The sequence below is a fragment of the Prosopis cineraria genome, unplaced genomic scaffold (assembly GCF_029017545.1).
Source record: "Prosopis cineraria cultivar Desert tree isolate PC_DT_omini unplaced genomic scaffold, ASM2901754v1 PC383, whole genome shotgun sequence".
In the NCBI taxonomy this organism is placed as follows: domain Eukaryota; kingdom Viridiplantae; phylum Streptophyta; class Magnoliopsida; order Fabales; family Fabaceae; genus Prosopis; species Prosopis cineraria.
In genome coordinates, this window is record NW_026555710.1 from 1 (window position 1) to 25,733 (window position 25,733).

General features: G+C 28.3%; 1 protein-coding gene across 1 annotated transcript; it reads left to right on the forward strand.

The window, feature by feature from the left end:
* The first annotated feature begins 2,592 nt into the window (after positions 1-2,592).
* LOC129296677 (1-acyl-sn-glycerol-3-phosphate acyltransferase BAT2, chloroplastic-like) lies at positions 2,593-19,240 on the forward strand. Its single transcript, XM_054935261.1, has 11 exons — positions 2,593-2,737; positions 2,857-3,006; positions 14,487-14,642; positions 14,727-14,765; positions 14,865-14,908; positions 15,446-15,503; positions 16,170-16,364; positions 16,456-16,862; positions 17,054-17,155; positions 18,361-18,863; positions 18,972-19,240. The coding sequence occupies exons 1-10, from the start codon at positions 2,593-2,595 to the stop codon at positions 18,574-18,576; spliced, it is 1,512 nt and encodes a 503-aa protein (XP_054791236.1). The 3' UTR covers positions 18,577-18,863; positions 18,972-19,240.
* Positions 19,241-25,733: the final 6,493 nt, after the last annotated feature.

Below are 25,733 nucleotides of genomic sequence, written 5' to 3' on the forward strand. Positions count from 1 at the left end.
TGAACCAAGTGACGCAAGAGAACATTAATTCGTGCCAACAATTGAATTAAGTTGATTTAATAAATAGATGAAAATCTGAACAAGTGTATTAATCAGTGACAATGTTAAAAACAGAACTGAGACTCAAGGGCTTAACAAGAAATCAAGGTAGGAATTAGGAACAAATTGCTGAGGTTAAAGTAAATCTAGTATAGAACAAATTGTGCTCAAGTTGTAAATTCAGAAGAATGAGCTCAATTTAAACTTGTATGATCACGAGTTTAAAAGTAGAACTAATATTCAAGGGCTTAAACAAGAATTCAACATAGAACAACTTCAAGTACCAACTTCACTATAACAGATTCAAGTACAATGATATATTTAAATATCATCATCCATCACATTAACAGAATAGAGAGTAGAAGTAGATTAACAAAATAGAATATCATCATCCATTAAACTAATAGATTGTGAGCTTAACATCTATCATGATCAACATAAGCTTAAATTCTAGACTAACTAAAATTACACAAAGGCATATAAATTTGAGACAAATCAAAGCATATAATGCAAAGTATCATACACAAATCGCTTATGGTCCTACTCTTCCTTAGTCAAATATGTATAGTCTTCCTTTAGGAATGGAACTTGTTTAGGTCAAAAGGGTGGACAATCTTCTTTTTTCACTTGCTTTCATGAACCCTAGAACCGCGTCGCCACCACCATCGCTGCTGCTCATTCTTCACCATCCTCAACTGCCTCTTCATTCAAATCAAACGAGTGAGCTTTCATCTCACACATAACCTCAACAAAGTTAGAAGATGTGAAGGAAGAATCATTTAGATGAAGAGCCCTCAAAAATATTTTGATTCAGAGAGGTTACCTCTCCAAAGAACTTGAGCAGCATAAATCTTCTTCCCTGGTAAGAGAATCGTCAACTACACATGCCATTAGTTGATCCCATGACAGACCCTCAAAATGCTCTTCCATCGGACTTGAACGGCGAGATCCAGTGATATCTCAAACCACAAATTGATCGGCAACACTTGTGCGAATAACAACAAAAGAGGAATTACGACAGAGGAATGATGAGCTCGATAGTAGAAAGGCAATTGACAAAAAGTGAGTGAAGATGAGCAAAAGAGAGAGTGAGAGAAAGAGAGCATGCCAGCTGATCAACAAAGACATAGTGAACAATGTAAAGTGGGATGGGTATTTAGGAATTTTGTTTTGAAATGCAAAGTCCTAGTCTTTCAGTGACTAATATTGTGGACCAAGTATACCTTCTAGAAGTGGACTAATAAAGCAAACTGGAAGGAGTAACTTTCAAGGCAAACGTTCTTGTTGGCAATGTCCAAGCAAAAAATCAATCAAACGCATCAAAAGACTAATGCAAGAGATAAGGTTGTTCATGAGTAGGTACAGGCTACTTGTGACCTTACCCATTATCAGCTCGTGTTCTTAACATTTGTTACAAATTACAAGCCAAAAATCATGTGTGATCTCTTTGGTTGAATTTTTTTTAAAAAAAATTACTAAAAGGTCTCACAAAAGCAATTTAAGTTTTAAATTAAAGGTCTCATGAATTATGAAACAACTTTGAATTTTTTTTTTTAAATGTGAACTAGAAACTTCATTCGAACCAAATAAAAAAGAGTGTAAAAACTCGAAAAAACCAAGGGGAAACCTCAAAAAAAAAACTTAAAAACAATCGCACAAAGCTACCAACTTCTCTTAAGTTTCACAAGCATTGACTATAAATAAGTTTTTGGTGTACATTTATTAAAAAGTCTTTATTTTTTTAAAAAAAAATCTTTCCTCGTGGTCATTTTTTGGCAAGGGCATTTTGATAGATGTACTTCAAAATTCATTTACAATCAAGGCTTGTAGGACTTAAGAGTTGTTTTCTTATTCTATGGCACTTTTTGAAAATTAAAACTACGAGACGTCTTAGTGATTTTCCTTTTTTTCCCCTATTAAGTTTGACTTTCCACCAGCCACTTCTTCTTTTATTAATTTATCAAAAACAGTCAAATGTGTTCTATGATTTTTTTTACATCTTTAAAGATTAAAAAAATTGAAGCAACCAAAGCAATCAAAGGTTATTTATGTATCTATTGTTATTCCTGATCATATACATATATATATACACACACACACATACACATACATGCATGCATGCGCGCGTTTTGCCAAATTGTTCAACTCACCATCTTAGTAAATTGTTCAATCCTAATTAAAATATAAATATATACTCCATTTATAAACAAATAAAACATACATGAAAAAGTGTGTGTGTGTATGCGCGAGCGTGTTTCAAGTTTAAACGCACCCACACGTATGTTAGAGTTGCAAGAGAGCGCGATATAAAACCGTTTTACCTTTTTTTTTTCCGGTTTGCTTAATTAGTAATTATTGGACCAAAGTTATAAAAAATCAATATACCATAAGGTATTGTGATGAACATCAGTTTGGAATTTTTTATCAGTTAATTACAAAACTATATTAAGTGTTCCTTAGAGTTTTGATGAAACAATATTTTAAAATCCCAAAGGCTATGAATTGAGAAGGAAAATGTAGTGTTTTAGCACTTAGAAGGAGGCTTAACAAAAGATGCCATACTTAGAAACTTGGATCCACATCAATGTGGATGGTGGCGTACCTGTGCTGTTTATAAGTATTTGGTCGGAGACAATGAATCTTCCCGGTCACTTCCACTTAGGCCACCACTCATCGTTTCAGATCGGCGATTCTCTCCGTAACCCTAATTCCCTCCCTTACATATATTTTTCTTCTATTTTGATTATTAATTTCTTCATCATCACTTAAATCCTCATTTCGGAGTTTCTTCTTAGTTTCTCTATTTTTGGGTTATAGTCTTGAAGTATAATCGAGGATCGGAATCAATGCTAGAAGTGAAAGAAGATGATAATCACAACAGCAACAAGTCTAACCGTATTCAAGGTTACCACAATGGAGAGGCCAAGGTTGGGTTAAACAAGTCAGAATCATACTCTTTCATAAGTGGTGCTCAAGAAGATCATTGCGAGCAAGGGTTAGAGCTACATGTGAGAGTCTTTTATCGTAGATATATGGAAGCATTGAAAACATTTCGTCCACTTTGTCATTTGGGAAATAAGCTGCCTCTTCCAAGATCTCCTTTGTTTTATCGGCGATGGGAGGATTGGAAATGGCCTAATCCCAAGAGAAAACTAAAGAGGAGAAAAAGAAAAGGCAGAAATGAATTTAGGTAGAAAGGAAAAAGAAGATGAAAAGAAAACTAGGCGGAAAATTTTTTCAAAATAATAATTTTTTATTACTTTTAAGAATTTTCTTTCTTTTTTATTTTTCTTCCATTTAATAAAGAAAAAAAAGGAAAAAATTTTAGTTAAGGATTATTGTAGAGAATTAATTTTAAGTGGTTTTAATTTTTTTTTCAATTTCAGTTCAATTTAAGGTAGAAAGTTAAAAAAATTTTAATAGTAAAAAATAAAATACTATTAACTTATCATGCAGAATATTTGTTGTTAATTTTCTCACACTACTTGTTAATTCACGAATATGAATTACAAATTACACGATTTAATATATCAATAATTATATAAAATTTGATATTATTTTTTCAATTATAATAACATATCAGTTGTTAAATTACTACTTTACTTATTAATTTATCAATATCAATTATAAATTAATAAATTAAGTTAATAAATTAATTATTAATATTACTAATTGTCGATAAAAATAATAAATATAGTAAAGAAAATTAATAATTAATAATTTTATATAATAAATTAAAGATAATTTAATTTTTTTCCAGTAAATTCTTTTAACTTTATTTAGATTAAATTAAAATTTTAAAATTTTGTTGGATTTACCTGAAATTAATTGGGGTAGTCGTTGACGGAAATTCTTTCCAGAAATTCCGCCGTCTGCAAGTAACCAATCCGCTAGGGTTCTATCATAGGCTCGTCCTACGATGTGACCCTCATCTGCAGTGTCGCCTTCAGTCCTTCACCAAGTTAATAATCGTGATGTCAGTGGCTTCAAGCGCGCTGAACGATGAATAAATTGTCATTTTTAGAGGTTTCAGAAGAAAAATAATGTGTGCGTGTGCGTGTGCGTGTGCGTGTTTTATTGTAGCAGGCCCTCCGTTGAGAATATGTAAAATTATGTAAAAATATAGGGAAAATATTTTACTTTCATTCCCTGTAATTTAGAAAAATTAACGGTGTTTGTTTTTCAAGTTTTTATAGTTTCAATTTTTTTCAGTATTTTGAGTTTATATAAAAATTAAAAATATTGAAAAAAATTATAAGTATTAGAAATAAAATCTTATAAAATTATAAGGATCGATAATTATGTTTATTTTAAAATATATGGTATATGTTTGTTATATTATTCATTCCGTATATATGTTGCCTATAAATATTGATTGAAGGCATTGTACTGTTTGCTGCTTATCAATTATCAATTATAACATGTACTCCTTCAATTTTATTTATATGATATCTTTTAAAGATAATTTTTTATCTAAAATATATGATACATTGCAATAATTAAACCATTTTTTTCATTTTACCCCTTTTATTAATATAAAGATATTTAATATAATTATATTATTATTTAAAGTCAAGAGTAAAAATAAAAGTACATCTTACTTTGTTGTGATATAAATAAAATTAATTTTTTTAATATGCATGAAATGATTAAAAGTATCTTATACCCTATCTGTCTCAAAATATAGGACAAATTTGAAAGAGTTTTTATTTGTCAAAATATAAAATATTTTGAATAAATTAAAGTTTTATTAAATGCTACAATTTTAATATTATCATTTCTCTCTTTATAATTAATTTTTATTCCTTCTCTTTTTATTATATTAAATGATGAGTATTTTTAAAAATTTATATTTTTATCTTAAAAAAATAAAATTATTAAATATATGTAATAAAATTTATTAATATATAAAATTTATTTAAAAATATTTTATAATTTCAGATGAAGAATGTAGTAAAGATCAAAGGGAGTATTTCCCAATGTGTTTTGGCCACTATTAATTTAATATGGCATCAAAGCCTCTAGGGTAAGGGCTTCGGGTCTCAGGGTCATGAATAGTCCGTCCCGTTTCATCTTTTTTTTTTTCTTTCTTTATTTTTTTATTTTTGGCGGTCACATCCATCTTGCCCTGAGTTCTTTTTTCCATTGTGGTCTCTCTTGATCTCACTACTCATCTCCAATTAAACTATATGGGTTATACCTCTTTTAATGATGTTTTTTTAATTGTTGTGAAAATGAGCTAGGAGTTTTTAATGTATTTTTCTTTTATGTTTTTTGTTATGTCCTACTTTTTAATTTTATTTTTTTTATTTTCATATATCATTAACTTCTATACAAAATAAAAAGACATTTTGATGTTAAGAGATGGTAGAGTTTTGTATTTTTATGGTTTTTTAAATCAAAATTGCATGCATTTATCTTTGAAAAATTGTTAAAAAAATACAAAATTCTATTGTTTTGAAACTTTAAAAATATCAAAATGTCTCTTATTTTATATTAAAATTAATGATTAAAAAAAGATAAAAAATGAAGTTAAGATAAACACAGGACGTCACATAGAAAATATTAAAAAAAGATACATTAGAGACTCTTGACCTTGTTATTTTATATTTACTTGAAAAAAAATGTGTTCAACCTATCAAAAATGCTCAAGATATTTCAAAAAAGGTAGGCATTTTTGTAGAATTTAATCCTAATCAACAAATGAAATTCAATTTCAATTGGTAAAATCAATAAATAAAATAAAAAAGAGGTGTGGATTACTTTTATATGGATTTATAATTTATAATTCTTTTCTCTCTTATCCCTCTTCTCTTGTTCTATTCATACCTAATTTTTTATTCTTTATTGGTGTTGCTGCCATAGAATGTTGTCTTATATTCAATTAAAAAAAAAAGAATGTTGTCTTATGTAACTACACAAATACATTTTTATTGATTAAATAAAAAGGGGCAAATGAATAGATTAAGTAATAAATGAAGTAGTTGGGTGTATATATACATTATCCTCAATGAGTTGGTTTTTGTTAGAATTTTATGAAAAAATTGAAAAAGCAAGGGGCAAGGTTAGATTAAGCTTTTTCATTCTATTCACTCTCTCTAATCCTATTTATAGGATAGAAAGAAAAAAAAATTTATCTCATTTATAAGTTATATTATTAAATTTTATTAAAAAAATTTTTTTACCCTCCATTTAATGTTGAAGAAAAAAATATTATTAAATTATGTATATTTAATATGAATAAAATTGAGAATTTAATAAATTTTAAAACAGAATTGATGAAATTTAAGGTTTAAAGAATATATTATATTGATTGAATTATTTTATGTAAATTCTTACTAATTTTTTATTTTATTTTACTTTTTTGCCAACTTTCACTGATTGAATAAACCCGATCTTTGCCTTTTTCTTTAATTTTTGTGTATGTCTTTTTTGTATCTATATCAATTATTTATATATAAGATATCTGAACTTTTAGGAAAACTATGGGGCGAGTGATAATTATGAACTTCATTAATATCAATCTCGTAAATTTATGATTTATCCCCCCCCCCCTCTATAATGGTGATTTATTCTTCGGAATCGTCAAAAGGTTGGAGAATGGATAGAGATGTGCGAAATTTTTTACGTTCTATGATGAGGACAAAATAATGCATTTTTTATTATGAGTTAAAGAATAATTTTGTCCCTGAATTATTCGCGTTGGATCGTCTAGCATCTGAAATTTTTTTTATATAAATCCCCTAAACATTTTAAAATAGTACAATTTTATCCTAATCATTATAAATAGGTTTGGTTTCACTGTCAGTATGATAAGAATTTTATTATTGTTGAAGATGTTGTTGTATTAAGGTATCATATCTCGTGATGTATTCCAGCCTCTCTTAGAGTCATCTTTAGAAGAATTTTCTGGGAAAATTTATTAAAACTAATTGAATTTTCTATTTTAAATCAATTTGGTTCCAATTGTATTTTAGAGTAGTTTGCTGCATGATGTAATTGTATTATTAGTTTTCAAAGAAAAATTAATTCATTTAATTTTTAATTAATTAAAATTTAAATATTCATTTATTTTTTAGAAGAAAGTTGATTATAATTAAAATGTTAGATAAACATTAAAAAATAGCTCAATTCTTTATGTATGTGTATGTGTGTAATACTGTGTATTATTGAAAGAGAACAAATGCTTTTAGCAAACAAAAAAAAGAACTAACAAAACTCAGACATAATTTAATGATTCAAATTAATTCAATGAAAAATTATGAATTTTTTTATTTATGAAACTAATCTATTAATGAAGGGATCTAACTAGAGTCAGTAATTCGAGCAGGAGTTTATTCGAGTTAGGCTCAATTCAACTATTCAGATCAAATTTAAAGTATCCTACTTTTTTTAAAAAATTGATATAGTCAAACCCAACCCTAATACATTCGAATTTATTCGGGCTGACTCAACTACCTGAAAATTTTTTAAAATATTCTTTATTTATTTTTTGAATCAATTTTAATTTTTAAATAATTTTTTAAGCATAAAATATTATTTTAATTTTAAAAGAATAAAATAAAAAAATAATAACTTATCAAATTTGTATTTAAATAACTCTATTACTGTTTTGATGTATTATATGTAATTTATTCATGAATGTTTCATTTACTTGTAAATTAATATATTAATTGTTTAAATATTACTTTTATCATGGTCATATATAAATATTTTATATATTTTAATTAAATTATATTATTTTAATTATGATCAAGTTAATCTCAATTTAATCACAATTAGACCACTAACTTAAAATCATTGATCCGATTAGTTTAAAGTTTTTAATAACTTTTGTATAAATTATACTTTTTATTTTTAAAAAGATGAGAAAAATAGCCATCATTATATTATATAAAAAATCATTTAATTATGAGTAAAATATAATTTTTTTATTAATTTTTTAACTTTTTATATTGTTTAATCTCTATATATAAGGAGTATTTATTTTAGTTTATTCTTAATTTTTAACCAAGTTAGGTGTGGATGATAACCAAACTTTTTCGAGCTCGGTCCTAAATTTTTTACAAGGTTTCAAGTTGGTCAATTAGACTTGATCTAAATTATCGATTCTAAACCTAACTCACACATATATTATAATATATACATTATTTATTGTTAGAAATTACAAATCACAAGCTCACTATCATATACTCTCTCTGTTAAAAAATGTAAGACATTTTTAACAGAATCTCACCCCCAATAAATTAATTACCTACTTTTAAATTAATCTTATCTTTTTATATTTACCCTAATTAAACACTCTATGATAAATATAAAGTCACTTTCAATAGAGGTACTTTTGAAAAAAAAAAGGCAATGATTACATCTTAAAAAACTAAAAATGTTTTACATTTTTGAACATATAACTCTTCAAAAAATATTTTATATTTTTAAATGGAGGGAGTAAGATTTTTTTTCCCCTCACACTCTGCTGCCTCTCCTTTATTAATTAATCGAAAACACTTACATATGTTTTGTAACTTTTACATTAAAGATTTTGAAAAGTTGCTGCTTGTTTTAAAATTACAAAGCAATCAAAAGAATGCATCATAAATTGAACATCAATTTAATTTGAATTATTAAAATTAATGTATCATAAATTGAACATCAGTTTTGAATTTTTTTAATTTAATTATTAATTAATTATAAAACTAAATTAAGTGTCCCTTAACGTTTATCAACACTAAATGATTTCTTGATTAACTTCATATATATGTGTGTATGTATGCATGTATGTATAACTATTCAAGTTAATCCCAAAGGCTATAAAGAGAAGGACAAAACGTAATGTTTAACCACTAAGAAAGAGGGCCTCACAAAAAAGGCCATATAGTTTAAGGTAGTTTCCATCTCTGATTGGTAAGTTTTAAAAGGACTATTTATTCAAATTAAGTCTCAAATATCAAACCTTTTGAATTTATAAGTTTTTTTTTCAATTTTATAATTTTATTGTGATAAATTCGTTACTTATTTTTTAAATTTTAACATGATTGAATAATAAATAAATTTATTTTTGCTATTAAAATTTAAAACACAAGTTATAAATTCATCACAATGAAGTTGTAAAATTGAGAGTCAAACTAATAAATTCCTAAAGTTTGACACTTATGACTTAATTTAAATTAATTAATTTTTTTTTAAAGTTTTTAGTCATCCTCCCCTTCATCATCTTCATCGATGTGAACGATGCTGGCATTGTTTCTAGTAATACTAATGTGTGAAGCAAAAGGGTATTAGTAGGATACATTGAGTCTTCCTGGCTATTTCCTCTCCTTCAAGCCGAGTGACTTAACCACTACGCCACCTTTTAGCATTTCAAGATCAGCGATTCTGTTCATAACCCTAATTTCCTCCCTTGCATATTATTCTTCTATTTTAATCATTAATTTCTTCATCATAGCTTCAAACCTCACTTGAAATTTTTCTTGTTTTGTTTTTTAATTGGATTATAGTCTAGAAGTACGATCAAGGATCAAAGTCAATACTAGAAGTGAAAAAGAAACATTATCATAAATGTGCGCAACGAATCTGACCCTGTTAAAGGTTTTAACAATGGAAATACTAAGGTAGCGTTGAGCAGGTCAGGATCTGTTTACTTCATAAGTCGCACACAAGATCATTGTGAACAAGGGTTGAAGCTGCATGCGTGTGAGAGTCATGTCCAGTAATCATTTTGGAGGGTATTGTAATTCATGTCATGATCCTCCTCCACAATCAAGAAAGGGAAATAAGCCACCAGATCATTCCTAGCTAGCTAGAATCCTTCTACAGTGTCACCTTCAACAAGTCTAATTGTTAATGATGCTTCTGTTTCAAGTGTTGGATTGATGAATAAACTGTTGATTTTAGATGTTTTCCAAAAACATAATATGCTTCCTCGAGCGTTCTGCTGTGTGTATTTCATAGCACGAAAAACTCATTATAATGTGGGAAAATCACAATTAAGGACTTACAACAATCAATAATAACTATTCGAAGCCATAAAATGTTGAATTTGAATTTCAGGACTACTGTCTTTTATTGCAGGTTTTTTTAAATAATATTTTGATCACTAAAATTTCCATATCTGAAATGCACATTTAATCACTTATTTTTAAGGGTATTTTATATTCATAACAATAATTCGTTACATGCAAAAAGAACCACTTTACTTAAATTCAATTTCAAATTAAAATTGTACAGTCCCCAATGATTATTATATTATTGATTTCTGAAGGTCCTTATTTTTGATTTTTCCTTATAATATCCCCACCATATTGTAGAAAGCTAAGGTAGTGGATAATGAAAGGGATTTATAGTGGATTTATTTGTAGAAAGGTAGTGGATAATATTTACTTTTTTCATTAACAAATCATTACAACTGATAATGGTTAAAGTGATGTTTATGAAGGGATATTTGTGCCGACGATGATATGGTTCACACACAATTAATAGTATTAGGTGTCATATTTTTTCTAAGTCATAAATAACCGACGTAATCAATTTTTCATGCAGTAATGCCACTTCCCATTCTTCCCATTGCAAGCCAAGCTCACTGATAATTCTCCTTTCTAAATCCCACTCTATTAGTTGATTCCACCTCCACACGCACATAAACTAGGGTTTATCCATGTCAAAAGAGGATAATATGACATGGCATTATAAGGTATCATATATATATATATATATATAGATCCAATCCATTGCAAATATGTATATAGATTGAATAGTAGACGATGCCACAACCAAGTTCAAGCATTTGGGATCAATTGTATGCAATTGATAGTGAAATTGATAAAGATATTACACATAGAATATGAGTAAGATGTGAAATGGTAGGAAGTATATTAAGAGGTGGTCTCTTAGATCACTTCACACACTTGGCATTTGATCCAATGGAATGATCGAGCACCTTTGTAAGAAGATTGCTGGGAGGGAATCTGAGGAGAAGGAAAGAGGGCCATGGGCATGGCGTCAACAATCAACTGGCAGGGGAAAATTGATTATAGGGTTTGTTCAAATTAAAAGCTAGTACCACAAAAACAAAGACACTTGTCATGTGTTCATTAGTGAACAACGCTTGCAATGTATTTAAAGAATGTAAATGTAGATATATATAAAAGCTTTTTGGTTTCTGTTTTTTAAATAAAAAATAAAAAACTTGTTTAGATAAATGTTTTGGATTTAATTGTTTTACAAACTATTTTTATTTCTTATTTTTAAAAAACAAAAAATGAAAACATCTTAATTTATTTTTATTTTATTTTTCTCATTTTTAAAACACACTGTATTTGATTATTTAAAATTAAAGTTAATTTGATAAATTTCTATCATAAGTTATTGCCATCAATCACTTACAATCGTGACTATCAATTTATTTTTTAATTTTAAAATTTTTTTTAAATTAATATAACTAAACATATTTTTATTTTCCTTTGTTTTGAAAAACTATTTTAAAAATTATATTTTAAAATAGTTTTTAAAAATGAAAAATGAAAATAGAAACCAAAAAGGCTAAAAGTTTTTCTTTTTTTTTATTTTTCTAATTCTCCTACTTTACTTTTATTATGAATATGAAACATATTAAGAATGTAACAAAAGATCATTGTTTTGTAAACTCGAACCGACCTTGACTAGTTGACTCGTAAACTAGTGAATTGGCCACCTAATTAGTCCAATTGATTCAAAAAACTAGTCACATATGACCCGATTTTAACTTGGTCAAATTAGCTTCAACCTAGATAAACTCCACCAACTCGATAGGTTAATTGGTTTACCTGAGTCAAATTTTATTATTTTTATTTTTCTTTATTTTTTCTTTTTTCTTCTAAATATTGAACCCTAAATCAAATATAAATTTGTTAACCAATAATTTTCATGCTATTGTATTTTATTATGGTTAGAAACTTATAAGTATTATTTATATAAGACATGTAGAGGGTTTTATGGATAAATTTTTCATTTACTTAAGAATTAAATACTTTTATTGAAATATTATAAATATTTTTATATATTTAATTAAATTATATTATTTTAACGGTGACGAATTTGATTCCGGGTTGACTGTTGGACCACTAACCTTTAAATTAATACGATTTAATGACTGATATGGTTTTTAGTACTTTGCAAGAGATAGGTTTGGGATCAAAGAGATAAATAAGAGGAGAGAGAATTTAGCTAGGGGAGAGAAATAAGGATGATTCTTATTAATTTCATGGTGTTAATGGCGCAAAATGTACGTTATTGTACATAGTAGAACATCCAAAGGTTGTAATGAAATATATTAAAAAAAATCATTCATTCAAGAGTATTGATTATAATGACATTAAACATGAGAAAAAGGTATAATGTATAATGTTGCCCCTCCATTAAACCTCTATTATTTTAATCGTTAGTTGAAAGGGAAAACTAAAATTTTCTGAAAGTTACAAAATGTGCATAAGAAAATTATAAATAAATCATCTTTCATGGGAAAATTAATGCCAATTAAGTTTATATAATTTAAAAATAAATGTTAAGATAATATTACTTCTTACTCATATAAAATATCAAAATATTATATTTACCAATTCTCAAGTGACAGACTATTAGGTGACCAACCACCTTACAGGCAACAATGTCAATAAGTAATAAAAGATTATTATTTTTTAAATAATATCTTATTACAATATTAATACTTTAATTTTTTTGTTGAAATCATATTATTCAAAAGAAGATTTGTAAAACATGGAGAGAATTCGAATTTGAGAGAGAGAAAATCTAAGCTAAGAAGGAAGTGAGCAAATTTTTTTCCCCTCAAAATCTTTCAAAAAGTAGATGAAATTAAAATTTTATGACAACAAAATATATGCATATTAACCTATGCAATATCAAAATTAAAAAGCACAGTCCTACCAATAAAAATTAATTTTGTAACGATCACATATTTTTAAATTTTTAACTTTAAATCATTATAAAATTTAAAACAAATTATAAAATACATTTAACAAAAAAATAGCAATAACAGATTAAATGATGACACTTCAATGTTCCTAGTGTTTTACTGTGCAATAAATAATAATAAGAGAATGACAAGTAAGGATCATATAAGAAAATTAATATTGACTTAAAAATTTTAATATTAAAATATGGGAGAAGAAGTATTAAATTTAAGAATGTTAGTGTTAAAAAATTTTAATTTAATATTAATATTTTTATAAAGTTTTTACTTGTCATTCTCCCAACAGTAACAAACATTATATTTTTTTTTATTATGAAAAGAGATATAACGTAGAGACCAAGGGAGCTGGTGTCGAACTGGTCTGGACCATTTCACTTTATAAGTGGCACAGATGATCACTGTGAGCAAGAGTTAGACCTGCATGTGGGGGAATCTTGCTCGGCAATCATTTCGGAGGAAATTATGATAAATGTCACCATTAATCATCCTCGACACTTGCGGGAGTGAAATGTATCTCTAGATTATTCTAGATATGCTCCTTCTGTAGAGCCACCTTCACCAAGTATAATTAACGATGGTGTTTTTTGTCCAAACAAATGGAAAAAAAAAAATGGTGCTTTTGCTTCAAGCTAAGTGGTGGATTGATTACATATTAACATTAACAATAACAATTAACAATTAACAATTTTGCTTAAAGGGTGTGAATTAATTAAAATTTGCTTATACTCTCTCTTGTTTCAATTATAGCACGCTCTGTAAAATGATTGTTTGTCCTTTAATCATATAAGACACTTGATAAAAAATTAATTATATAATTTTAATATTATCCATATTTAAGATCACTAAATATAAGAGAGAATGTGATGGAAACTTTAAACAATTTCATTTAAACAAGAATAAAATTAAAAATTTATTCTATATTTAAAAAAAGTTAATAAATAATTTAACTATCTTTTTCTTGATTCTGGTGAAGTAGTTGTTTTGACTTAATAATAAGAATTAGAAGGATTATTTGAAAATGAAGGAAAAATATACACTTTAATAATGTACTTGCTCTCACCGATATTTAATAAAATAAAAGAAAAAATGTGTGACAAAAAGTTGCTTATAAATAAAATTTTAAAAATTTTTAACATATTTTCTTCAATTTTTATTATAAGACAAATCTAATTATCTTACTGAAATCCAGAAAAAATAATTCAGTTATTAAATTTATTTTAAAATAGAATAAAATTTTTAAATTTTACTCATATTTAAATAAAAAATTTCAAACATATTACATTTTCTCTTATAATTAATAAATTTAAATAAAAATAAAATATTAAAAAATATAATTAATATCTCATTAATTATCTTATATTAATGAATATTAATAATTAATAAATTAATAAGTTATTCTAAAAAACGTGTTATATAATAATATATAACCGGGAGTATATTAACAAAATAAGTTGACCGTGGGGACGGATTTACCGATTTTTTCGAGAACGAGAATGCTTCGATGCTAATTTGCCGACTTTCTCACGCTGTTCACATTTTTTTAATAAATCTAATCACCAATTGAAAAATCCTGGAAAAAGAACTGAGCTGGAACATGCCTTGCAATTGGCGACATCCCGATACACAAATTGCTCATCTCAGTGTAATGTATTTAACCCTAATTACATCATCTTATTGCCAAAGCCTCTAATGATTTTTTCTTTCCTTCTTTGATGATTCATGGAAGTTGCTTCACTCTCGCTCCTGTCGCCAACCTATCGTTCCGGTAAGCAGCTTCTTCACTCTATTTCTTCCTAACGCTTCCTTCACTTCCAGTTTCTCTTTGTTTAATTGCTTCTTTGTTCTGTTTCCTCGTTACTTCTAGGTCGCCGGGAAGTGAGATACTTGCCGAAGTTTTCTACTACTCTGGTAATTGTGATCTTCATATTTTCTTTCATGTGTGCTTATTAATTTCTGATGGAAGTTGAATTCGCGTATTGCCGTGATTAAGTGAGATTATGAGCTGTTTCCTTTCTGATTTTACATTTACTTCCTTTTGATATCATTTGGCTGATTGAAGGCTTTGTTTAAAATCATGAAGGAATTACTGATTCCAACAAGTGTTTATGGTGGAGATCATATTTTACGCATTACGTTTTTCTTCCTGGGTAAAAATAGTAATTGGTTCTTTCTTCAGAAGTATGTCTTTGCTTGAGTCTCGCTGCTCATTTCTTTCTGGTCTTCTCCGTCGTTGTGTTCTTCATGTTGTAATTTAATATCCCTGAAAAATTTCCACATTTTGATGTACAATGACACCATTTTTCCTTCTTCATGTTGTAACTTTTGCGATGTCCCTGAAAAATTTCCACTTTTTGATGTAGAATGATACGATTTTCCTTTGGAAGCCACTATTATTATTGTGACTTTTGACTTATGACCATTTTGTGTGAATACGACTCATTGCAGTTTTGCACTCATAAAGGTTTACTCATCAGACATGAAAGTTTGACGAGTGCACTTAATTGTAAGTATTCCTTTCATAGTAAAATGCAATGACATTGCATAAGTTTTGGCTCCATGTAAATTATCCTTGTGATGTCTGTTAGGTAATATTCTCATGTGATGAAAAATATTCATTTCAGTTTTCATATATCTTCCCTCTCCTAAACTTTTAATGAGTTATCTTAGTTGGTTGGGTAAACTGATATCCTAATTTAATAGGAAAACATTTGTTTCAATTTTCATTTATATTCTTTTTCTAACAGTGCAGCCTGCTTTTAAAGAACTATTGTCGACACTGTTGACCATCCTTGCTTGTTAACTATAGTTTTGCAATTTGTGAATTTTGACTCAAATTTGTGTTTCTAATGATAAATTGTGTCATTCTATACTATTTGAATTTTGAACAAGTTTCTTTCTAAGTCAGCCTGTAATCCCTCATTTAATGATTATCTATATATTGATGCATGCTTAATAATCTCTTTGACCATAAGAATTCTCACAAATTTTGTGATTGGCCCTTTAAATTGTTAAAGTCTGATGAAGCTGATGTTACTCAGAGGTTTTTAACTTAGATATCTGAAATTTCTAAATAAATTACTTATATGATTGGTCCTTTAAATTGTGTCTCACTAAAAGATATGATGGCCTTGACTCATTGCGCTTGTGTTTTTTTATTTTGCTTGTATAGCTGCTCAAAGTGGTGTACCAGGCATTCCAAGGAAGTATGGCAGTGTGTCATGGCAATGTTATGATCCAAAGGTAGAGGTTTGTGGACTTCATCACAGATGCAAATTCCATAGTCAGAATAAATTTGCTAGAGATGTAGTTGTAAGGTCTGAACTTACCGCAGTGGGGTCTTCAGAAGATGACTATTCACTATCCAGTAAGCTTAATAATTCAATTAGGTCAAATATCCTATTATATATTCTTTAAAAATAATGCTAATTGATTGTACTTTCAACTTCAAATTGCAGAATTAAAAGTGCAATCAAAGATCAGGGGAGCATGTTTTTATGCTGTTACTGCTTTCAGTGCCATATTTCTTTTTGTACTGATGCTTGTTGGGCATCCATTTGTTATCCTATTTGATCGTCATCGAAGAAAATACCATCATTTTATTGCCAAAATATGGTCTACACTTACCGTGACCCCATTTTATAAAGTCAATTTTGAGGGATTGCAGAATCTACCATCTCAAGATGCTCCTGCTGTGTATGTGTCCAATCACCAGAGCTTCTTAGACATATATACCCTTCTTACTCTAGGGAGAAGCTTCAAATTCATCAGCAAGACTAGTATATTTCTCTATCCCATTATTGGGTGGGCAATGTTTCTTTTGGGAATGATTCCTTTAAAACGCATGGACAGGCAAAGCCAACTGGTATCCCCCTACTATTCTTTATGCAGATAAATTTACTTTTTTTTTTCTTTTTACCTTCAATCAGATAAATTTAATTAGTTCTGCTATATGAGATGCCAATGTGTTCTCTGAAATTTTATTCTCTATGCTCTATACAAGCACAAATTTCCTAGTCACATCACGGTTTTTTGCTGCTTTTTTCCTTCATATAGGACTGTCTTAAACGATGCATGGATCTTATCAAGAAAGGGGCCTCTGTTTTTTTCTTTCCTGAAGGAACACGCAGCAAAGATGGAAAACTTGGCCCCTTCAAGGTGAGTTTATGCCAAGATTCCTGTGACTCTTTCATCTGATTAGATGATAATTTTTGTAAGTAGTTAGTGATGGGAAGTCATGATGTCAGTTGGTATATATGGACAATTGAAAAAATTATTTGTCTGCTTATATAAGAAATTGAGAATGGTTTGATTGGGATAGGGATCCTCATTTTAGTTCTTGGATTTGAAGGGACTGTAACCAAAACAGTGCGCCTTATCCTATCTTGGACACGTGAGCATAAATACAGATGATTGAAGGGTTATTGGTTCAGTACTCTATAAATTTCTGTTAATGTTTAACATAACATGGTTCGTCCACTTAGGGCTTGATTTAGAGGATGGATTGGATTGGGATGGACCAAGTGTTCTGACCTCTGTTGGATGAACTGAAAGTAACATGATGGGGTGAGGCAGGATGGGTCGGGTTAATCACAATTTTTCTCTTTATCTTTTAATCACTGAAGTTTTCTTTTCATCTATTTTCATTTTCAGTTGTTTAGGAGGAACATTGGGAAATTCATTGTTGAAATCCACCCCACCCTGTTAATGGCATTTAAACTTTTAAGTTTCCAGATAAAAGTGGGATGACTCACTTCATGGGAATGGATCTGGTCCATATCTTTTTGGAGCATTTATTTTTGTACATATCTTATTTTATTACTACCTCTAGGCCTATTTATATGAAACAAGTGATAGTTTTATTTTAACTATCACTCGTTTCTCATAAGTAGACCCGGAGGTAATATTACACTATACCCATATTTCCCCATCAGCTACATCTTATCGTTATTAATGAAAAAAGAGATGCACAAGGAAATGCATCAAAAAGATGCGTACTAAATCCATTCCACTCACCTACCCTCCTCCACACTGCTACACCCCTCCTCTCACCTTATTAACGATCATCCCATTTCACTCTCTCTAAAGCTGCCAGTCAAGCCTTTAAGCTGTGTACATTGGAATGAAGCTTCCAGCTGCCACGCTTGATAATTGAAATGTCAAAATTTACGGCTTTCAAACATACAGGAAGATTGTGGTATCTTGTATAACGTTTCAATCTACCCACATCACTGTTTTCTGCTTCTTGGTTTATTACATTAAATTGGTCATCCCTAGGGACATGGGAGCAAAGAATATGTTAACTGAAATTTATGCCAGAGTTAAACTTAACCACTGTGTTATCTTCCCTTGATGATTTGCAGAAGGGTGCCTTCAGTGTTGCTGCAAAAACCAATGTGCCAGTTGTACCAATTACCGTTATTGGAACTGGCCAGATCATGCCTGCAGGAAGCGAAGATATAGTCAACTCAGGTTCTGTGAAAGTTGTCGTACACAGACCTATTCATGGAAGCGATCCTATGATGCTATGTGAAGAAGCTAGGAACACTATCGCAAGTGCCCTCGATTTTCACGACTGAGAAATACATGTATGGAGATTTTCGGCTCTTTTATTTTTATTTTGAGAGAAGCAACCGTAAGATGAAGACAATGTCTTATGAAATATCAATTTTTTGTTTAAAAAAAATAATTAGTTGTTATAATAAAAGAGATGAGATAAAATAATAAAATAAAATCTAAATCGTTCGTATCAAATCAGAACGACTTATCTCTACTCTAAGGTTGTTGTGCTGTTTTCCTGGAGCATGCTGCCACTGTCAGTCGGATTTGTTGAACGTGAGCCTTATACGTTGAAGTTATGAGGAAGGTAAAAGGACTAAAAGCCTTATGTTTTCTTTTCTTTAATAAGGGATAATTATCTTGTAGTAAGGCTAAATTATTATTGTCAATTTTTTTGTTAATCCCTCTGTTGCAGGTCATTGCTTACTAAGATGCCCCAGTTTGAGTTATGCAGTACCAGAGGGTGTCTATCTGAGCTTGCACCTGTTCTAGCACTCAGGTCATTTGAGATATTTCAGATTAATTCTTCCTTGTTAGATTATAATCAATGTTTTTTTTTTTTTATTTAATGCAGAGGCTGAAACAAACTGGTTTCAGTAGAACACTAGAGCTATTGTACAAATCTTTTTGTTCTAACACTTAACCCTTCCATGCATCTCCTGTGTAAATCATTCATTATCCTCATGTTTGGATTTGGAAGGAGCTGAAAATACGGGGGAGATAAATAAGGGAAAGATAAAACCAAAGACTTCAGGTGATAAGAGAAAATGAAGGGAAAAAGTGAAATATATATATAAACAACAACAACAACAACAAGCCTTTATCCCACTAGGTGGGGTCGGCTACATGGATTGCAAGACGCCATTGTGCTCTATCATTTATTAAGCTTTTAGAAATATTATTAATTAAGAGATCACGTTCAACAACTTCCAAGAGTGTTCTCTTAGGCCTTCCTCTACCTCTCTTAATCGGACTCAAAGTTATATGTTCCACTCTTCTCACTGGTGCCTCCCTTGGTCTTCTTTGTACATGCCCAAACCATCTCAACCGATTTTCTACCATTTTTTCCTCAATAGGTGCCACCCTCACTTTTTCGCGTATGTGCTCATTTCGAATTTTATCTTTACGTGTATGTCCGCACATCCATCGTAACATTCTCATCTCTGCTACTCCAACTTTATGCTCTTGCTGTCCCGTTAGAGCCCAGCATTCACTACTATATAACATTGCCGGTCTGATAGCAGTACGAAATATATATATATATATATATATTAAAGAGGCATGTGGTTCATATTTCTGTTTTACTTAATTTTCTTTTCAGCTATGGAGAGGTTTTATAGAGAAAATTTCAAAAATTGTTTCAAAGTAGAGAAAAATAGATATGTGGCACACGTCGTTTTCATATAGAAGTCAATATTAGTGTGGGCTAGTTAAATTTCTATTGTGTTTTTTTTAATCCAAATATAAGAATAGAAAATAGGTTTTTTATTTACATCCCCCGCCCCCTTCATTTTTTTCTTATTTTCTTTCATTTCATTTTCCCTCCTCATCCAAGGTATCGGAGTGTCTGATTTCCGTTGCCACATGCCTTTTTCGTGGTTACTGTTAAATATAAATTTTATTTGTCAATGCCAAAACATCTTCAGAAAGGAAGGTGAAGCTAAGGGATTCATTTTGACGAAATCCTTTAATTGTTGTCTCTCTCTCCTTTATATAAATATATATATTTGTATGTATGTATGTATGTATAAAACCTTTGCCTAAGAAATTATTTAAGATCCTTGCCTTTATTTAGATATTATGTTTTGTGTAATTTTGAACACATTGTCACTAACTTAGTCAGTAGTCTTGTAAAATATTTGTTCTGTTGTAGATAATAGAGACTAGGAAAAGGAGAGAAATTTATAAGGAAAGAATACTGGAACGAGAAAAAGAAATTAAAGTTTTCTTATATTTTGATGTGTAGAATATAACTCATCTGTGTGTGCCCTCTATTTATAGATACATGTGAATAATTCAAATTTAATAAAAGAATATATAAGTTAATGATAACTGAGGTATTTTGAGATAATGGTGTTTTTAATACAATTTTTTTTTTTTTTTTTTGGGCGGTGGGTGAGGGAATGGATTATCTTCTAATGCTTCTCTCTTTAATTTCTGTTATCTTTTCAGAAAGTATTAATGTTAGCGAAAGGAGGGAGAGAAATTGTAAAGAAATAAATGCAAAAAAAGTTGAACATTTGTTTTGCTATAGTTTCACTGTCACGTGGCAATTGGCAAATTAATTGACATTTTTCTTTGAACTATTTTTTGTATAATTTTTTTTAAACAATTAATCGACCATTTTAACCTACAAATGTAGGAATTTGATCATGTGAAATTTAGGAGAAAAATTTGATACAATTACTATATAAATTAATTATTGATATAGTATTACATGTAATATTAATTTTGACCAAGTAAAGACCCAAAAAAAAAAATCAATAAACCTGGATAAACTCATAAATTTTGCAATTTAAGTTCAACTTAAAATTATACAACTTTCTCAAAAATCTATACAGCAAAGACTTCACAAATTGTGCTATTCAAGTTTATAGGACATGCACACACACAGACTCATAAACAGCTAGCAATGACACAAAAAAGAACAAACTAGTATCAATTTGGAAGAACTAGCTCTCTCCACTGCCAAAGTATCAAATTACACAATGGTCAATAATATTTCCCTATCGTTTTCATTGCTGTTTGAAGACCTATACAATTTTATAATTTAAAGTTGATGGTGGTCTAAGCTTGAATTTTGATATGAATTGTAATATAATCTAGGTTTTGATTATTGGATTATATTGTTGAGGTTATGTAGTGTATTTGAGTGTGATGGATAGAGATGCTGATTAATCTTGAAATTTGAAGTGTCAGTGTGGCTGGAATTTTTGCCTATTGCCTCCTTTTATGCTAATCAATCTTGTATTAAGGATTCTTGCATTATGATTAGCTAGTAAATTGTGCTTAATTTCTTTATTTGGGTGTTTTAATTGCTTCATTAGTTATTTTAAAGTGATTTTGGCATTATTATCCAGGATTTAATTAGTCTAATTTATTAATGAGTTATTGGGTTTAATTATCCTTAACAAATGTGTGGATTGACTTAACTAATTAGAGGTCTCTATTTAGTTTAATGTTATGGGAAAACATCAATCGTTCGATAAAATTTATATCAATAAAAAATTACTTGTTATCAAAATTTAAATGAATATTTATCGATTTGGTTTAATCTTTTATCAATGAGTATTCATTTAAATTTTAACAACTTATTGTAAATTAATAACAATTCATTTAGCTTTTTTCATTCAAATTTTGATCAATAATTAGTCCTTGATTGATATAATTTTTTTCTAACGATTTTTTATCGCTATTTTCCCTAATTTCATATGCTAATACTTAGGGGTATTCTTAGATCTTTAATTAACTCCATTAATTTCAAAAACTCAAGTCAAATTCCAAACTTAAATCAACTTTAATTGAGCTAAGATGGCCTAAATTTTCAAGTGAATTAGTCTATTTGATCCTATTTATAAATTACTTCTTAAATTTCATTAACTTTATTTTAAAATTTAATAAATTTCTATCTCTATCATCCAATAAGAAACAAAAAAAATTATTTTATTAGCACTTAATAAAAGTAGGAAAAAAAAGATGAACATAAAAAATAATGAAATGCCTTATAAATAAAAGCAAAATTAATCTTCTCTCTTTGTCATATAGATAGGATTAGAGTAGTACTTGATTGTCACCTATTTAATGATTATTTTTTGTTAATTGTCTTGAGTTATTGATTGGGGTAGCTACTTTAATTTACTTTGTTTTCATAAATAGTTCTACTTTAATTTTGCATTTTAATTTCCAAACCCCCCATCATAGAATTTAGTATCATTCATTCTTGGTTTGGATGGAATGAAAGTGAGAAGAAAATAGGGAAGAGAGAAGAAAACTAGGAGAAATTTTCCAAGAAAATAGTAATTTTTTATTACTATTTTTAAAAGTTTTCTCTTAGTTTTCTTTCCTCCCTATTTTTCTTCCAATCTAAATGAAAGGGTAGAGTCTCATCTTGCATTAGGTATTAAGGAGTCAATATCATAAGTAATTTCATTGTAATTAGATTTTAAAAAAAAAATACCATAGTTAATCCTTGAACTCTTAACGTGTTTCGGTATTAATCTTTATACCTTTTTGTTATTTTCATTTGTCTACAATTTTTGTCCACACCATATTTTTAAATATGACCATAAAGACTTAACGATGGCTAACATGTAATAAGTCATGTTATTTCTTGTGCTTACTTTTTAGAATTATGATGTGTAATATGAAAATTGAGAAGACCAAAAAAAAAAATCAAGCAGGACATGTTGTCAAAATCAGTAAAAGTGCACGGAATGAAGCTTCAAAAAGGAAAAAAAAAAAAACACTTAACTAGGATAGATAAACAGAAAGATTAGCAGGGCAGATAAATAGAAAAGCCACCCAATCAAGGCAAATAAACAAAAAGCTTACTAGCTATTTTGCCCATACAAAATTAAATAAAGTTATATAAATATCAACAAATTTAACTTCACTTATCAATGTACAATTAATATTGCAAACATATGAAACTTAAGAAATTTAAATCAACAAAAAAAAAAAAGAAGAAGAAGTAAGGGCTAATACCAAAACTTGTTAAAAGTATAAGCACCAACATTTATATATATTTTCCTTAGATTTTATTTAGGGGTCCTAGTTGAGTCAGTTAGGATTCACTTTAAACTTTAATCATTGTCAAAATAATCATACTTGTTGGGACGGTCTCATAAATCGTATTTATATTACAAAATCATTAAAACCTTGCATTTCTTGATAGACTTTCAACAAGACTTATCAACTCCTACAACATTTATTCTGAAGTGTAGGCACCAACATTTTAAATGATTAAAATTATAAAAATTGAATGTATTAAGTCAAAGTTCAAGGAACTTTGGTCAAATTAAATTTATATGGATTGAGCTGCATTAGGTTTAAAGTTGAAAAATTAAATTTTAGTAGAGTAAAAATAATAGGGACTATAGTATCTATTATATAAAATAAAATTAGAGACATTATAATTACATGTAGTAGTGATTAAATGCAAGATTAGGTATACTTAGCTTTATGTGCCCTTTTTTGTAATAGTAACTAAGGGCAAGACTAGGTACTTAGCTTTATATATTTAGTGTATCTTCATCTAATTAAATCAAAATAAATAGATTTTAATATGTCAATAATATTTCTCATAAAAATTTATTACAGAATAAATTGTCTATAAATGATATATATGTATGTATGTCTGTCTGTCTTGATTTAATTAAAAATAAATACTTCAAGTATATAAAATTAAATATATTATAAGTTTTACAAACTAATTGTCTCTAGCAAGTGAAGCTTGCTTTTTGGTCCTAGTTTGGTCATCCCCTTAAAAATGTTAATTCAAAAGGATAAGATAAAAACCTCCGTAACTACTAAATCAAAATCAAACACGTGCAAAAGGTGTCATCTATGAGCATGCAAAAAAGGGTGCATTCAAAAATTATTATTTCAAACCACTCAAGCATGCAATCAAGTTAAAGGATTGAGGGTCCTTTTGTTTAACCTTTTTTAATCACTTATTTTTTAAAAAAAAAATCTATCTTGTAAAATTTTATAATGTTTGTTTAAATTTTTAAAAATAATAAAAATGTAAAAATGTAAATTTTTAATTATTTTAAAAAGTTACTTTAAATAGTTTTTAAAAATAATATAGTGGGATATACGAGAGAGAATGTAATAAAATCATTAAGAAGTTATAAAATCAAAAAAATCACTAAATAATAATAATTTTTATTATTGTAACTAAATATAAAATAATTTTTTAACTTTTTATTAAATTTTTTAAACAATATATTTTTATAACATTTTTAAATTATTTATTTTTAAATCTTAAATAAACGGCCTTGATTTTCTCAAATGTTTAATTCCCTAATCACTAGCTGTTGATTAGATAACGAGTAGGTATTATATTTCGTGTTAGCTATATCCATATTAATGCAAAAAGAATTTTAAAAAATTACGCTTCAAAAGTGAAAAGGAGATATGGAGTCTTCATGTTTTTTAGGGTTAACTAGTAAAATAAACTTTGAAGTATTAAACAAAAAGTATTCTAAATCCTAAACTCTTAACATGTGTAAAGTGAATTTTAAATTTTTAAATTTATTGCATTCTAAACCCCACTGTTATTTTTTTTAACATTGTTATTGTTCATAGTATTGTTTACCATGGGCCCAATACAATGCTGACGATATATACGAAAGTCAATAATTTTATCAACAAATTTAAAAATTGAATTAACCAGTTAATTAAAATCATCTGATATTTAAACTTCTTTTCAAATGAGATCTTAAGTTTTCACTATTAAATAAATAAATATTATTTAAAATATTAAATTTATTGCATTCTAAACCCCACTGTTATTTTTTTTAACATTGTTATTGTTCATAGTATTGTTTACCATGGGCCCAATACAATGCTGACGATATATACGAAAGTCAATAATTTTATCAACAAATTTAAAAATTGAATTAACCAGTTAATTAAAATCATCTGATATTTAAACTTCTTTTCAAATGAGATCTTAAGTTTTCACTATTAAATAAATAAATATTATTTAAAATAAGACTAAATTAGAGTTATAGAGCATACAGAAGCATGAGATACTAATGTTTGGAAAACACTGCAAAAAAAGGGGGGGTAAAAACATCATTTCATGAAATTATGAGTCTATAGCCAATGATACATTCACAACGACAGATCATGTTGAGATTAATTTGGCCTACATAATAGTCAACATTTTATATATAAACGGTGGGAGTAATTTGTTCAAAATTTCAAAATTCAGGATCCAAAACACTATTTGCATGATAATTTAGGCTCTATGGCATTAATTAGTAAATGATACATTAGTAAGGGACTACCATATTAGCATTTGACCGGCCCCATGGTGAACAATAACTATGTTAACAAAAAAAAAATAACAGCAAGGTTTAAAATGTTATGAATTTAAAAATTTAGGATTTATTTTGCACATTTTAAGAGTTCAGGGTTTATGATACTTTCGTGCTATACTTCAAGATTT